The 14,944-nt window shown below is 56.0% G+C and overlaps 2 protein-coding genes across 5 annotated transcripts in view; both read right to left on the bottom strand.

Annotated features, from left to right (window-relative positions):
- PHF12 (PHD finger protein 12) overlaps positions 1-1,059 on the bottom strand; it is a 41,574-nt gene extending 40,515 nt beyond the window's left edge. The window contains exon 1 of the mRNA XM_045487878.1: positions 421-1,059. Coding sequence (XP_045343834.1) covers positions 421-486 — 66 coding nt within the window. The 5' untranslated portion in view covers positions 487-1,059. The remainder of the gene's footprint in view (positions 1-420) is intronic.
- Positions 1,060-4,209: 3,150 nt separating this feature from the next.
- SEZ6 (seizure related 6 homolog) overlaps positions 4,210-14,944 on the bottom strand; it is a 46,513-nt gene continuing 35,778 nt past the window's right edge. The window contains exons 5-17 of one of the 4 annotated variants that reach the window (XM_045487879.1): positions 13,039-13,224; positions 10,027-10,195; positions 9,718-9,884; positions 8,948-9,142; positions 8,555-8,693; positions 8,248-8,444; positions 7,461-7,655; positions 6,627-6,818; positions 6,323-6,520; positions 6,016-6,054; positions 5,648-5,765; positions 5,455-5,557; positions 4,210-5,291 (exon numbers count right to left, since the gene is read on the bottom strand). In XM_045487879.1, the coding sequence (XP_045343835.1) occupies positions 5,259-5,291; positions 5,455-5,557; positions 5,648-5,765; positions 6,016-6,054; positions 6,323-6,520; positions 6,627-6,818; positions 7,461-7,655; positions 8,248-8,444; positions 8,555-8,693; positions 8,948-9,142; positions 9,718-9,884; positions 10,027-10,195; positions 13,039-13,224 (1,931 nt within the window). In that variant the 3' untranslated portion in view covers positions 4,210-5,258. The remainder of the gene's footprint in view (positions 5,292-5,454; positions 5,558-5,647; positions 5,766-6,015; positions 6,055-6,322; positions 6,521-6,626; positions 6,819-7,460; positions 7,656-8,247; positions 8,445-8,554; positions 8,694-8,947; positions 9,143-9,717; positions 9,885-10,026; positions 10,196-13,038; positions 13,225-14,944) is intronic. The other 3 variants (XM_045487880.1, XM_045487881.1, XM_045487882.1) reach the window with 3 other exon arrangements.

Below are 14,944 nucleotides of genomic sequence, written 5' to 3'. Positions count from 1 at the left end.
CAGGGTAGGGGGATGGGGAGAGGGTGCGCGGTTCCCTTCTCGCCACTTCCTTGTATGGACAGTGGGGGACTCCAAAGCCAGGCTCTGGAGAGGCCTGAAACCCGGTACCCGGACGTGCTGGGGGAAGCACAAAGGGGCCGACAAGAAGGGGGTGGGGAGGCCCGCCGGTGCAACGACATGGAGTGGGTTGGTGCCTCGGGAGAGCGAATCCAGGGCGGCGGGTAGGTGAAACTGCTGCAAACGTCCTCGGAGGCTAAGCTCAGCCCCTCGAATTGCAAAGAAGGGAGGGAGAATCTGGGTGAGGAAGAATCCCCCTCCCCCGGCCCTTTTGCGCTGTGAGCTCAGGACCGGCTTTGTGGGGCGGAGGGCGGAGGTTCCCTCCCGGCGCTGGGGGAAGGGGATGAGGAGGGCCACTCTTACCTCCATCAGCCCCCCCGACGTGTCCAAGTCGTACACGATCGTCTTGGTCTCCATTTTCTCCCACATTCATCCACCTCCCGGGCTGGGCGCTCTCTGCTCCGGCCCCCCCAACCCCGGGGGAGGGGGGAAGCGGGGGGAGGGGGCGCTCCTGACCCCGGCCCCCCTTCTTTTTTCCCAACACGGGTCCCGACTTCCTCGCCCTGGCTCCCCCCCACCCCCCGGCCCCCAGTCCCCGGGACGGCAGCGTCCTCCCCACGGGCCGTGAGGGGGGAGCGGCCCCTCAACCCCGGCCCGGCGGCTGGCTGCACGGTGGGTCCCGGCTCCGGGGGTCAGGCCTCGGCGGGGCCTAGTCCCACAGGCTAAAGCCGGCGCTGGCGACCGCTGGTCCGGCCGGGAAGGCTGGCGGGCGCTGCCATCCCGGGGTTGGGGGGATAGGAGGGGGGGTGAGAGGTTAGGTGAGGTTGTGGTACGTGAGGTGACTGCGGGGAGGGTGATGGGGGGTGGTCCCCGGGCTCCGCCTCTCGCCGCCGCCGCCGTCTGCGTCCCGGCTGCCGCGCACTTGGCGCAAACTTACCGCGAGCGCCCGCAAAGCCACCCGCGCAGGCGCCCCGGGATCGCCGCTCGCCGCGCGCAACCGCAGTGACAGCCGGCGGCCGGGCTCCCGCGCAGCCGCAGTGAGGGGGTACCCCCCAGCGCGCAGCCGCGCTGGCATTCGTCTGGAGCGCCGAAGCCCCGCCTTTCTGCCTTGCGCCAGCGTACTGAGAAGAGGAGGGCGGGACCTGAGGTCTCGCGCAGGCGTCTGGGAGAGCCTCTAAGGGTCACAGCGCAGCCGCAGGAACATGGGGGCTCTTCATCCATTGGTGTTTGTGTATAGAACCAAGAATACTCTGTTCCTGCGCAGGCGTGTTGAGAATGCTCCCCTCCCTCCCCACAACACAGCCGCCTTCCGCGCAAGCGTATTGTCACCTGCAGGCCCTAACAAGAATGCTTCTACTTTCGCCATTTTGGTAATGGGATATAGGCTACCATGTCCTTGGAGTCCTCAGGCATGAACAGGAAGGAGTAAGGTGTGGTGTTGGCTGGAGCTGGTAGGCTGTCGGTGACAGCTGTGCTCCTAGGGTTATTGTACTGGATCGTTTGGTTCCCAGCGTCAGGTGTGGCTGGACTAGGCGCCATATTGGTAAAGAGAAAAGAAAAGCCACCGCGACGGAAAGCTATTCTTTTGGTGTGGGGTTGGATGGCTACTGTTCACACTTCCCTCTCGCTCCCGACACTAAATTTTAGCCTGAGAATCTCTGCCTTGCGTAGTGATGACACCATGGAGAGTTCCGCCTGCTCGTTACTATCCTCTCTTGATCACTGTCCCTGGGAACGACTCCAGAGGAGGCCAACAGCGAAGAGTTAGTAACGCTGACAACGCCCAGCTACCTGCCCATAGAAGACTTCAACTCCCAGTTTGCAATGCGCAAGAGGGCCAAAGGGCGGACGCGAGCGCATTGCAACCTGGGCGCAAGAATCGCGAGGGATCTGGTGGCTTGTGGGAGCCGTAGTTCTGTGTGCATGCTGTGCACTGTATGGTGGGATGGCCTCGGGGAAGAGTGATTTGCCTGCTGGGAGGGGATGCTTTTGAGAGCTGCAGTGTTGTGTATTGGGATTTGTAGTTTGAAGGCCTCACCTCGAATTCTGGGCTTCCCTCCCCACCCCCCACGGCACCTTTCCCTCCCATTGGTGTCGTCTTCAGAGATGGCCAGTTATCTCTTGCCTGACGGTAGGGGAAGAGGTGGCGAAGGGAATGGCATCACTGTGCCTGCCACTAGGCGTTTAGTTGGCATTGTTGCCAGGTAATTGTGTCCAGCTCACCTCTGATATTAAGGGGGTACTTAACGTTTGAAGAAGGATAAAACTAGAAAGGGATTAAAGACCATCTGTGTTAATCTCATTTCCAGATGCATAGGAGCAGTGATTTTCCTAGTTCGCATAGTGAATTTATGGCAGACTTATGTATGAATGAAACAGATTTGATTCTCAGGCCAGGACACTCTCCCCTACACCATGCTAATTGTCTGTATGGAGTTCTTGCTGCTGCTTCTTTTGGGATACTAAGGAGGTTGAGTTAGATAGTAGGGATGTCTGTGTGTGGTCTTAGGGTTCTGTTTGTCTGACTTTTCTGATGATCCTTTTGGTGCCTGGGAAGAATGATAAGGTCATAGGCCTTATCTTTCGTGTGTGTGTGTGTGTGTGTGTGTGTGTGTGTGTGTGTGTAGATGTCATGTAGACTGGCCGCTCTCTGCCCTCTCCCAGCCTCAGCAAACAAGAAATCTTAGTGGCTATGGCCCAGAGAGGTGGACTTCAGAGAGAGTAGCGCTGAGCTAGATGTATGAAAATGGCCAGACTTCATCTCTGCTGGGGCTTTGTTTCATGTCACAGGCCCTCAGAAGTTGGAACCACATGTGCCCTCTCCACTGATTCCTTCTTACTGCTCAGGACCCAGCTGTGCTGCTGTGTCAGCCTGAAGGCATTATGGGGCAGAGAAGTCCATTGGCATATGGCAAATGAATAAGGCTTTGCTTTGATCAACATCGTCATTTGCAGTGGAGAACAGGAACAGGTGGTGGGCTAGAGAGGAAAATAATACTTGGCTCTGTTGACAAGTGCCAGGGGAACTAATCATTCTACACACCTTCCTCTTAGACCTTGGAGGGTGAGGTCAGCCCAGAGGTTGGAAGTTGGTGCCACCTTGGAGAGCTCCAGCCCTGGCTGTTCCAGGGGAATTGAGGAGAGCTAGCAAGCAGGTGGGATACAGATGTCTTCCGAAGTGACCTCTTGTGGCTAATATAGGCACTGCACTCTACATCGGCTGGAGTTTCTCCAGCCTTCGAGGAGGCCTGTGGTAGAGCTGGGAGGTGGGCAGCCATAAGTGATCAAGACCTCTCTGTTGGAAGACTGTGGAAGTAGAAGGTGCTGGTTGCTGCCATTATTTCCTTCGTGGATTTTGTCTTCTGGCTTCTGAAGTGTCCATAACTCTGTTGCCTGCCTCTTTCTCTTACTCTGGGGAGCAGCCATGCCGAGGACACCTCTAAGCATGGGTATGCATGCTGGGAGCCAGGGCTGGACTAACACTTTCATCTCAGGAGGTGCTGGGAGCCATAGGGAAGCCATAGAGAAGGGGTACTGGTGCTACAAGTGACCAAACATGGCAAACTTAAGCAGATTCTCTCCAGCCAACTTCTTTCTGGAGCCCGCGGATAGGGCTTTTGCTAAAACAGGAGCCAAGTCCCTACCCTACGTTGCATTGCCCCTCCTCTTGATAGTCTGGATGTTCCCTGAGGCCAGGACAGACTAGGGCCTCATGTTCAGGGGTTCAGTCTCTGAATCCGGTTCCAATTTTCTAAACATTGCTAGTTGGGAAAGAAGGGGAAGGAGAGAGGCATCAGGCTTCCTGGGCCTTGCCAACAATACAGTGGCACTGAGGAGCAGCTTGGGAGTATGCCAGACTGTAGTTCTGGACCTAGCAAAGAGGAAGAAAGGAAGCATTGGGGTAGATGAGCGGTTGGATTCCTGGGCTTCCAAACCCCTGTGGGCCACCTACTAGGGCCTCTTATTTCACCTGCCATCTGTTGCACTGACCTTGTTGGAACAGTAGCCCCTGGAGTACTGCATGTAATTTGTTTGATAAAATCTGGGAGCGATCAGTTGGTGGGTCCAGCATGCCTTCTGGTCTTGATGTCCACATCTCATTTATTTCCCAACTCCCTTCCCTCCAAGAAAGTACCATCTACCTGGCCATTGTTTTTTTTTTTTTTTTCCAAAAAACACCATTTTAATAAGGAAACAACAGAAATAGAAGATTGTTCTCTGGAGCCCAGACCCCATATAATACATTACATGTTCAAAGTGGCCTGTAGCCAACTCCTGGGTCTTTCCCTGGGTCTCTGACCCCATGTTCCATGCCAAACTCCTGGGCCCTTGTACCTCTGCTCCTCTCCAGAATATGCCTGCCCACTCCCCTTATCCCAAAACACAGTGGCCAGGAGGGGAGACTGGCAAGTGGCTGGGGTTAGAGGAGGGACTAGTGGGAAAGAAGATGTTTGTAAAGCCAGACTGACATCAGGGGAAGATCTCCCTCTCCTCAGGGTATAGGGCTGCCAGGGCAGCAGTGGGGTGGCCTGCTTTGGTGTGGAGCATGAGTGCCTAGGGAAGCCCAACCTGAGCTTCGGGTAGGGTCCCTAAGCCCCTTAGGATCCCTTAGAATTATTGCCTCCAGGAAGCAGAACTGTCCATTCCTGGGGCCTTAGAGAAGGACTAGAGACCTCCCCGCCCGAGGGGCTGGTGTCAGCATGCCAGGACTACCCAGAGGTCACTGTTGACAGCAGCTTTGGCCACTAGTGATGGCCCTGTGAGGAGCACCCTGGTGCAGTTTCCACCACCATCAAGTTAACCCCGCTGCAAGGTGCCACATGCCGAGCTGGATGGTGGTCACCTGGAGAGAGGTGCTCTTCCTCGGCTTGTGGATTCCAGGCTAGAGGTCCAGGGCATGAAGGAGAGTCAGGAGAATGCTGGTTCCTGATGCATGTGCTCCAGCTGTGCTCTGCCCAGAGGCAGATGCCCCCTGACTTGAACCCAAGGAAGGGCCCTATGTGGGCAGTGGTACCAAGAAAATGGGCCCTGGAGGGCATTACAGGTGGGGAAGGGCACAGCTTCTTGAGGGATTGGTGGCGTCTCTTCCCAGATGGTATGTACAGGAGGTGTAGGGACAGCAGGAGGCTGGAAACTCTGCTGCTGGGCTGTGATGCTGGGCTGAGCTGACTCCTCCAGGCTGCCCCAACTAGATGGAGACTTCATATTCTTTCGTCTCCTGCAAAGTAAAGAGACTGCTTGGAGTTGGAAACTTGTATAAGGTTTGCCAGCCCATAATCCACCTTCCCCAGGAAAAGGGAAAGAGTGAGAGGGTTTGGAGGGACCCTCAGGGGTACCTGCCCAAGGGAGCATAGATGAGGTCCTGGATAGGGTGCAAAGAATGGCATAGGTACTTACTCCAATTTCGTAAGTTGGATTGTCAAATGCTGACTCCACAGTAATGCGGTCATAGGGGCGGGGTCGTGTTTGGGGCAGCCGCAGGGGGCTTTTCCCCTGGAGCCTGTGGGACAGAAAATCCCGTGAGTCAGAAGTGCTCCTGCCCAGCAGGAGTGAGTCAGGTATGTAGGGCAGGAAGGGAAACCGGACTCACCTAGAGAAGTAGAGGTACACACCTCCCACCAAGAGCGCCATCACCACCAATGGCAAGAAGATGGCAGCTGCAATGTGGGCGGCATCCAGGGTGCTGGAGGCAGCAGGTGTCTTGGCAACTGAAAACACAGAGGTCGGGATTGGGGCAGAAGTCCCTGTCACCCAGAGCCCATATCTGCCCTCACCTCTGCCCAGGGGAATCCAGCCACCAGCTCCCTCTAGCTAGCTAGGGGCAGGGAAAGAACTTTTGCTCTGCTGGTCCCAGACCTCTCTCTTTCTCCTCCCTCCCTGCTTGGGCAACCCATGGCCTGGGAGCTGTGAGAGCCAGGGCAGGGAGACTATTTCCCAGGCCCTCAGCGGGGGGCTCACCATCCAGGCTGCGGCCGCTGTAGAACCCATCCAGAGAGGCTGGAACAAGAGGGGGGCGCCAAGGGCAGAGGTGAGACCAATGGGCCAAACCACTAAGGCAGGGAAGAGGCTGATCATGGGAAGGATTTGTCCAAGGAGAGCCCACCCCAGCATTTGTCTTGGTGTCACCAGGTCAGAAGGATCTGGCAGAGGCTGGGGAGACCAAGGGTAACGTGAAGGGGGTGGGGCCAGGGGAGTTCTGGTTCTCAGCATTTGGCATCTTTGCCAGAGCAGCCCTGTGGAACAGGCAGGAGTTGTGAACACTCACCAGCGCTACAGATGGGTGGAGGGTCACTCCAATGTGAAGGATGCCCGGGCACACACTTGATGCTGGCCTGACCCTTCAGCACGTAGCCAGGGGCACAAGAGAAGTGGACAGTAGCCCCTGCTGGGTGTAGCCGCTTCTCAGGACTGTGGGCACCGTTCTCAGGGGCGCTGAGGCCATGGCATGGCTTGAGCTGTTCCACTGCAAAGCAGGCAGAGCCCAGTGAGGATGCCAGGCCCCTGGCCTCCAGAGGTGGCTTCTTTTATCTCCTACCGGAGGCTTCCCCTCCTACCCGTTTGACACTTACGGAGGCATTTAGGGGCCCGGTCGCTCCACTTGGGGCTGCTGGCTTGCCGGTCGTGGCAGGTGAGGATGGCACTACCCGTCAGCACAAAGCCCTGGTCGCAGACGTACTGCACGGTGGCCCCCACAGGAAATTTGGGGCTAGATATGAGGCGTCGGCTGTGCTCCACGTCCCCGGGGTCGTGGCAAGAAGTCACTATGGGTAGGGGGCGGTGGGGGAGAGCAGCCCAGGTAGAACTCCACAAAAGCCGGCCCGCCCTGGCTTTACTCCAGGTCGGCCAGTATCTTTTTTTTTTTTTTTTTTTCAACGTTTATTTATTTTTGGGACAGAGAGAGACAGAGCATGAACGGGGGAGGGGCAGAGAGAGAGGGAGACACAGAACTGGAAACAGTCTCCAGGCTCTGAGCCATCAGCCCAGAGCCTGATGCGGGGCTTGAACTCATGGACCGCGAGATCGTGACCTGGCTGAAGTCGGACGCTTAACCGACTGCGCCACCCAGGCGCCCCGGTCGGCCAGTATCTTCATGACACGTGGCCCTGCCGCCTGTTCGTCTGTCCCTACCATTTTGCTGGTGTATCCCTTATTTTTCCTCTTCCCATCCACTAGAATCAACAGACACTAGCGGTCTCCCGGGGAGGAAATATTTGAAGTACTTGGTGGAGAACCCTTTGAAAAGGTATTCATTCCCCCATTTCACAGGTGAGGAAACTGAGGCTATGAGAGGTGGAGGAAGCTCAAGGGTACCAGCCGATACCAGCCGAAGTCTGGTTCAGAATGGAGGAGAGGGGCTTGTAGCTTCCATTGAGGAAGGGAACGCAGGGAACAGGTGCACTCACCTCTCTGGCAGGAGGGCAGGTCCTCGCTCCAGGTTAGGTCCCACTGGCACATGAGGACACTGGATCCTACCACCTGGTAGCCGGGGTAGCACTGGTAAGTGACCACTGTGCCGTGTACCAGCTCAGGCTGAGACGGGCTCTTCCAGCCATTGGGGATCTCAGGCAGCTCCGGACAGGTGTCATTGCGGGGCACCTCTGGGGGCACAGGGGCAGCAAGGTGCGGGCCCTTAGCGGGCACTAAATTGTCTGTGCCCGCCTTCCTCACCGTGCGGCCACTCCAGCGCCTGCCAGTTTGTCCTGGGCCTAGCCTGGCCCAGGCAGCCTCAGCAGTGCATTCCTTCCTGCCCGGGGGCCCCTCCTCGCCTGCCCCTGACATCATTCTGTCTCTTCGGTTCCTGGGTTATCATGTAGGCAGGCTTTGGCTCTGCTTTCTAAAGGACATCTGCCAGTTCCTCAGTCCTGAGAGAGGGGCCGGGTAGGGTGGGAAATTGTCACTGCTGTTAAAGCTTGTCAGAAAGGCAGAAACCAACACTTTTCCTCAGTTTCCTTTTTTTGGTATGATGGTCTTCCTGCTGCCTACCCAAATCTCTCTTGCTGCAACAGAAGGCCCCCTCTCACTGTGCCCTCGGGGAAGACTGAGAATAAGACTGGCTTCCTTCAGGTGACACCTGGGAAAGTGTCCAGCTTTCCCTTGTCAGATAAGAGCTCTCAGGCTCACGGCACTGGCCTCTCTGGCTTGCCACAATCTCTTCCCCCAGGCAGCAGGGCAGGGCAGGGGCAAGCTCACCAAAGAAGTGGATGACAAAGCCCTGCTGGTAGCCCAGCACCGAGGCCCCAGGGTCTGACTGGAACTGTATGGTGACGTCGGCCATGGAGGTAAAGAGCTTGAAGTGGCCACGGGGCCCTGAGTACTGGCCCAGGACCCGGGCTGTCAGGTCGTCCCCATCATAGAAGGTAAGCACGTCACCAGGGCCTATGCGCAGCCTGTGGAGGAGGACCGTCAGGGAGGGTGGGCCCGGGACCCCAGGCTGGGCTGGGCAAGAAATGGCCCCAGGGCTTAGGAGCTGGCTCGGCCTAGCCCAGTGAGCACTCACACTCGGACATCCAGCATGATGCGCTTGTCCTCTTCCACGTGCACGCCCCAAATGCAGTCCTGCCCACGGCTGTAAGGCTCCGGCCAGTTGGGGGAGAGCACCACACCAGCTGAGTCTGTGATCTCCCCACTGCACACAGCTGGAAGGCAGGGGAGGCCCCGGAGGTGCGTCCCCTCGGTGTCCCGCCTCCCACCCCCAGCGCTATGTCCTGGGGCTGCCTCCTGCCCGCGGGAATACCGACCGCTGGGAGCCCCCCGCCTCCTCCTCCTCCTCAAGGGGAAGCTTGAATCACACATGTCACAGGGGCCCTATGACCCCAGGTTCTGCAGCTGGCTCTCCCGTCCCCACCCTGCTCCCTTTCCCCGGCAGACCCATCCACAGGTACCTACTGACCTCGGCAGGCTGGCTCTGTCTCATTCCACTGGGGGTCGTGGGGGTCGATGCACTCAATGATGATGGAGCCCTGCTCCAGGGTGTAGCCAGGGTCACAGCTGAACTCCACAGTGGTGCCCACGGGGTAGGAGGGGGCGCTGCTGCTGAAGTTGCCGTATTTGACAAAGGGCTCATAGCAGTGGCCCTGCTGGAAGGCTACAAACCAGGCCCAGCCCAGCTCAGTCGCAACCGGGGCAGACACTGGGCAGATGTTCTTCTGCCTCCCGCCCCAAGGCCTTTATGTTCTTGACCACAAATGCGTGTCCTAGGCTTGCAGCAGGGGCGGGATGCCCAGAGCACCCTACCCTGTCATGTTCGGGAGGCCGTCTTGATCGCCGTTGCATTCCCAGCACCTAGTTTTGTGCTTCATATACACAGGGCACTCAATAAATGTTTCTTTTTTGGATTAATTAACGAAGGCATGCATGCATGAGTGGTTCTAGAATGTCTCTAGTTTTCCGTCTCTAAGGGTTGGGGCGTTTTTTGCTCCTCAGACTCGAGAGGATTCATTCTCTTGGACTGTGGAGGGCCCGGGTCCAGGCAAGGGTCTCCCACAAAAATGGGGTAGGAATCCCAAACTGGACGGGAGGGATGGGGGTGGGGCTAAGGGCTAGCTGAGCAAGGGCTAAGTTGGAAGCAGGGATGGTGGAATGGAGGTGGTGGGGGGAGGGTGTGAGAGAAGAGGCCCTGGGTTCAAGCCCTCCACCCCTGCGAGGCCGCAGCAGGCTCACCCTCATAGCGCAGGGCCATGCCTGCGGCTGCCCCGCTGCTGTCAGTACTGAGCTCCACGAAGAAGTGTCGGCCGGAGCTGAGCAGGCCTTCGATGGGCAGGTACTCCACCTCGTAGGAATCATACACTGGAGGGGCCTCCACGTTGTCCCCATTACGGATGATGAGCCTGGGCCAGGAGAGGAGCGGCTGCACGGCTGGTCCCGTTGTCCCGGGTGGGGGTGTGGCCCAGGCTTGGGTCCCCGTCCTGCCAGCGGGGCATTAGCAGGCCGCGCACTCCTGTCCCACACTGGGCCAGGACCTCCCCTCACCTGTCGTCATCCTCCGCCAGGGAAACCTTCTCAAAGTGTAAGTGCAGCCGCTGGCCTTCGGGAGCCTCGAGCAGCCAGTGGCAGGTGAGATTGTTGCTGTAGTTGCCCGGGAAGCCCGGGGAGACGATGCGGCCGGTGGTGGCGTTGCGGGTCACTCCACCGCAGGCAGCTGCGAGACACGGCCAGGGCTGTGGGCTGGATCCCGGATCCTAGACCCACTGGATTCTGGACGGCCTGCCAAGCGTGCCTGCCCACCCCAGCTCTTGCGTCCTCTGCATGGGGCAGCAGGGGTATTTGCTTTCATGGTCCTGAAGGTCAGTCCTTGGCCCCTGGGACCCTGCAGCCCCAAGCAGCCCGGACTCCCTACCTCCTAACCTTTCACACCTCTGGGACATTTTCCTCCTAACCTTTCACGCCTCTGGGACGATTCCTGTGCAATCCCTTTGACTGTGGTAGATCTGCCATGGCCTAGCCAAGGGGTCCTGGGTGAGTCACTTCCTCTCTCTGCTGACTCCTCTGGGAGGCCTTCCCCAACTCCCCCCAGGCAGACTTTATTAAAGTCCCTTACCCAGGGCTCCAGTTATTGTTTGGATATGTCCCTTAACTAGGACCCCCTCAGGCAAGGGCCACGTCTTTTCAGGGCAGGCACAGAGTTGGTATTCAGTGTTTGTTGAATAAAATGAGTGAATGCATATAAAAAAGAGGGCAGGACTAGAATCTGGGCTGACAGACATCCGGTGGGCACGCAATCCGCCTCCTAATCTTGTGCCCTCAGCAGACATTGCTAGCCAGGACCTGGCCTCACATACTTTCTGAAATAGCATCACTACCCTCGTTGTTCCTGGGCTGACTCCTCTGGCCTGGGACTGTCCTCTTTCCAAGGGGAGGCTGAGTAGCTCTCCCGGCCCCATCACTGAGGACTTCTGGGTTACTTGGCCATGAGCTCCTGGCAGTTGAGTGGGGCCAGAGAAGGGGTTTCAAAGGCAAGCGGAGTGAGGCTGGTTCCAGGCAGCACTTTCCTCTCTTAGACACACAGCTCTGGCCCCTGCCTGCTCTCAGAGACCAGGCTGCCGTGGCGAAGACACAGCGCCTTTGTCTCCAGATGTTCAAGAGAGCACAATCTTTTTTAATAAAGCTCCTGGGTGGGGTGGAGGGGGGGGGGGCATTCTGGGTGGCTCAGCTGGTTAAACGACCAGCGCTTGATTTTGGCTCCGGTCATGATCTCCCAGTTTGTGGGTTTGAGCCCCTCATCGGGCACACGGAGCCTGCTTGGGATTCTCTGCCACCCCTTTCTCTTTGCCCCTCCCCTCCTCTCTCTCTCTCTCTCTCTCTCTCAAAATAAATAAAACCTTAAAAAAAAAAAAAGCTGGAGAGAGGGCTGCGTTGATTTTCTGCTTCTCTGCAGAGAGGGCAGACCCACCTTTCTGTTTGGTCTCAGAACAGAACTGCCCTGCAAATCTGATCATGCCCCACCCTTCACTTACATTTGTCTGTGGCTCCCTGTGACCCCCCAGGTAATGCAAGCCCAAGGTGGCATTCAAACCTTTACCAACCCAGCTCTTTCTTGACTCGGCTTCAGCCCCATCCCATATATCCCCTTCTTTAGGCACGCCTCAGCACTTCCTCACTCCACCGTGCTGCTTTCTGCCTCCACACCTTTGCATGTGCTGTCTCAAGAATCCAGCCCACTTCCCTGGGCTCACATTCTTGTAGTCCCTCCATGCTTTCTCCCTGGGAAGCTTTCTTTTCCTCCTTCCTCATTTTGGAGCAGCTCTCCCTCCCTTGGATCCTTCCCATGCCCTGAATTCACCCCGTCACAGCACTGTCTGCGCAGAACCTGCTGTGTGCCAGTTTTCCTACTTGCCAGAGAGCTCCTTGAGGGCAGAGACCACATCTGGCTTATTCGCCTCTGCTTGTGCCTAGCACCCAGGAAGAGCTTATAAAATGAGAGAAGGCTCAAGAGCCCAAGCGATTAAAAAAAGAGCAAGGAGAACAAGAGAAAAGAAAAGAAAAGGGGCGTCTGGGTGGCTCAGTCGGTTGAGCGTCCGACTTCAGCTCAGGTCATGGTCTCGCGGTTTGTGAGTTCGATCCCCATATGTGACTCTGTGCTGACAGCTCGGAGCCTGGAGCCTGCTTCGGATTCTTGTCTCTCACTCTCTCTGCCCCTCCCCTGCTCATGCTCTGTCTCTCTCTTTCTCAAAAATAAATAAATTTAAAAAAAAATAAAAAAAAGAAAAGACGTCCAAGCTTTCACACTGCAGACTGAACACTCCATCTTCCTTCTGCCAACAAGCCCCTCTCCAATGACAGCAACCTCAGACTTCCTGATCATCCAGGACTGGAACCTGGGAGGAAGTCTCCTTCCGCTCGCCCCTCTTCCCTCATCTGTGTCTCTGGAACCTCTTCCTTGCTCTCCATTACCAAAGTCACTAATTTCAGACCCTCTTGCCTGGCCGGCCTCCTGGCCTCCAGACACCATCTGGCTGGCTCTCCTGAGGAATAGTTCTGAGCTCCTCCCTGGCTATTTTCTGAGTCCCTAAACACTCCCTCAACTTGTTGCCTCTGTTGTCAAAGCCTGCGCTGTTCCCTCCATTGAAATGTTAAACCTTCAATGTCACTTGCCCCAGGAAGCCTCCTAAATACCCAACTAGGAATGATTGCTTCCTCCCTGCCCAAGTCTGTTTGCTGTTCTTCACTGGTGCTTTTTACTTCCTGCTCTGGAAATTGGTGATCCGTGCGCTTCCTTCTTCTCCCACTTCCTGGAATTGTGGGCTCTTTGAGGGCACGGTACCTGTTTAATTTAGCTCTGTACTGGTGGTGCCTCTATGTCAGAAGTGCTCAAGGGGTGGTTGGATAAATGCTACTGAGGTGTGTGGCCATTGTCTGGCTTTCTTATGGAGACTAAATGAAGGTTCCAGGCAGGAGCAGAGAGCAGGGATGATCTCCAGTGCCCCCCCCCTCCCCCCGCAACTTACTTCCCTGTTGAGCACTGGGTCTCCTGGAGCCACTTACCAATGCAGACAGGCTCTTGGGCATCCCAGAAGGGCTGGGTGGCATTGAGACAAGTGAGGATTCTGGCACCCTTCAGCTGGTAGCCAGTGGCACAGCGGAAGCGGGCGCTGCCTCCCGGGTGGAGGCTGGTGACAGTCACAGCTCCATAAGCAGGACGCCGGGGAAAGTGGCAGTTCAGGAGATAGGCTGCAGAGAGAAAATGAGTGACACTGTGTGTGTGTGTGTGTGTGTGTGTGTGTGTGTGTGTGTTGTGGGGCTGAGTCATAGCCAGGGCAAAAGGGGCCTGTCACAGCCTGCCTGGAGGCATCACTCGGGGCCAGAGGAAGCACCAGGAATTCCAGAAAAGACTCTGATCCCCTCCCCAGAAGGTGCCAGTGAAATGTCCAGCAGCCTAGGCTGGTTAGCGGAACAAGCACAGAGCTGGAAGTTAGAAGGCTTGGGTTCTGGTCCAAGCTTTCTGACACTTTTGGCAGATTATTTAGCCTTTCTATGTCCCACCTCATTTGTTAAATGAGATTCAAAATGCCAGCCTACCTATGGGGTTATTAAGAGAATGAAGGGGATAGTATTTTATTCAGTTTGGTATCCCTGGAATGTAGCTGATAGCACATCTTTATGAAACGGTTATTGAAAGGGGCGCCTGAGTGGCTCAGTCGGTTGAGCGTCCAACTTTTGGTCAGGTCATGATCTCACAGTTTGTGAGTTCGAGCCTTGCATCAGGCTCTGGGCTGACTGACTTGGAGCCTGGAGCCTGCTTCTCTCTCTCTCTCTCTCTCTCTCTCTGCCCCTCCCCTGCTAGCACTCTGTCTCTCTCTCTCTTAAAAATGAACATTAAAAAAATTAAAAAAAGAAGTGTTTATTGAATGACTTATAGATATGAAAGCACTTGAAATAATAAGTCTATCCTGATGTACTGATATTATTTTTCCTATAGGGGACGAATAGGAATTACAGCCAGAACGATTGAAGTCAGACAGTAAAAAGCCTTTCCAGTATTCATTGGCAAGGGCTGTGGACTTCTTTTAAAAACAGGATGGGGCGAGGGTGGGGAGGCAGGGAACGCCTTCTTGGAAGTTGGGGGAAGGACAAGTTGCCTTGGGAAACTTGGGAACTTTTGGAATTGTCATACCAAGTGTGACCGGACGGTGGCAGCAAATCCTATAAAACAACCTGACAAGTCCTAACCTGGAGCCAAGCTGGGGTGATAGCTAAAAATGGAGGTCAGCGCTTGGGTCGGAGAGGTGGGAAAGAAGGCCAGAGGGGTCAAGGAGACAGACTGAATGAAGCCTTGGGCTACAGAGTCTGAAAACTCTTGGGGGTCGTGAGAGGGATGGGGATTGTCTAGACTGAGGATCTTGGGTGGAGGGGCCCACCCTTACTGGTGGCACTAGGTGGATGGGAAGAGAGGTCGAGGCAGGAACTCTGCTGGCCTCTGTGTGATTTGTGTGAATAGAAAAAGGGGGGTTGCCTCTGGGCAGAACAGAATGCCTCAGTTTCCTTGTTTACCCACCCATTTAGAGTATTGCATCCAGTGTTACGTGAGAGGTTAACTGAGCGGACCTGTGTGCAATGCCTGGCACAGAACAAAAACCAAATGTACCAGCCTGCCGTTACTGTTTATAATCTTGATTGATACAAGCACCTCGCATCTGCAGGCACCTTCCAGTTTCTCAAATGCCTTCATGTTCTTCTTGCTTGATGTCTACAACACGTTTGGGAGGCAGGAAGGCAAGCTATGGGCTAGTAACTCATTTTCAGGTAGGGAACACTAAGGTTCAGAGAGACTGAGGGACTTGCCCTCATCATGCAGCCAGTGAGTGGCAGGGTGGGCACGTGAAGCTCCTCCCTCTAGAGCCTTCCATGTCCCCTCTCCCACCTGCTTCCCCAGGTGAAGTAGAAACCTGGG

Source organism: Leopardus geoffroyi, chromosome E1 (genome assembly GCF_018350155.1).
Source record: "Leopardus geoffroyi isolate Oge1 chromosome E1, O.geoffroyi_Oge1_pat1.0, whole genome shotgun sequence".
NCBI classification, from domain to species: Eukaryota; Metazoa; Chordata; class Mammalia; order Carnivora; family Felidae; genus Leopardus; species Leopardus geoffroyi.
Note: the sequence above shows the minus strand (reverse complement) of the source record. Positions and strands in the feature narration are given on the sequence as shown.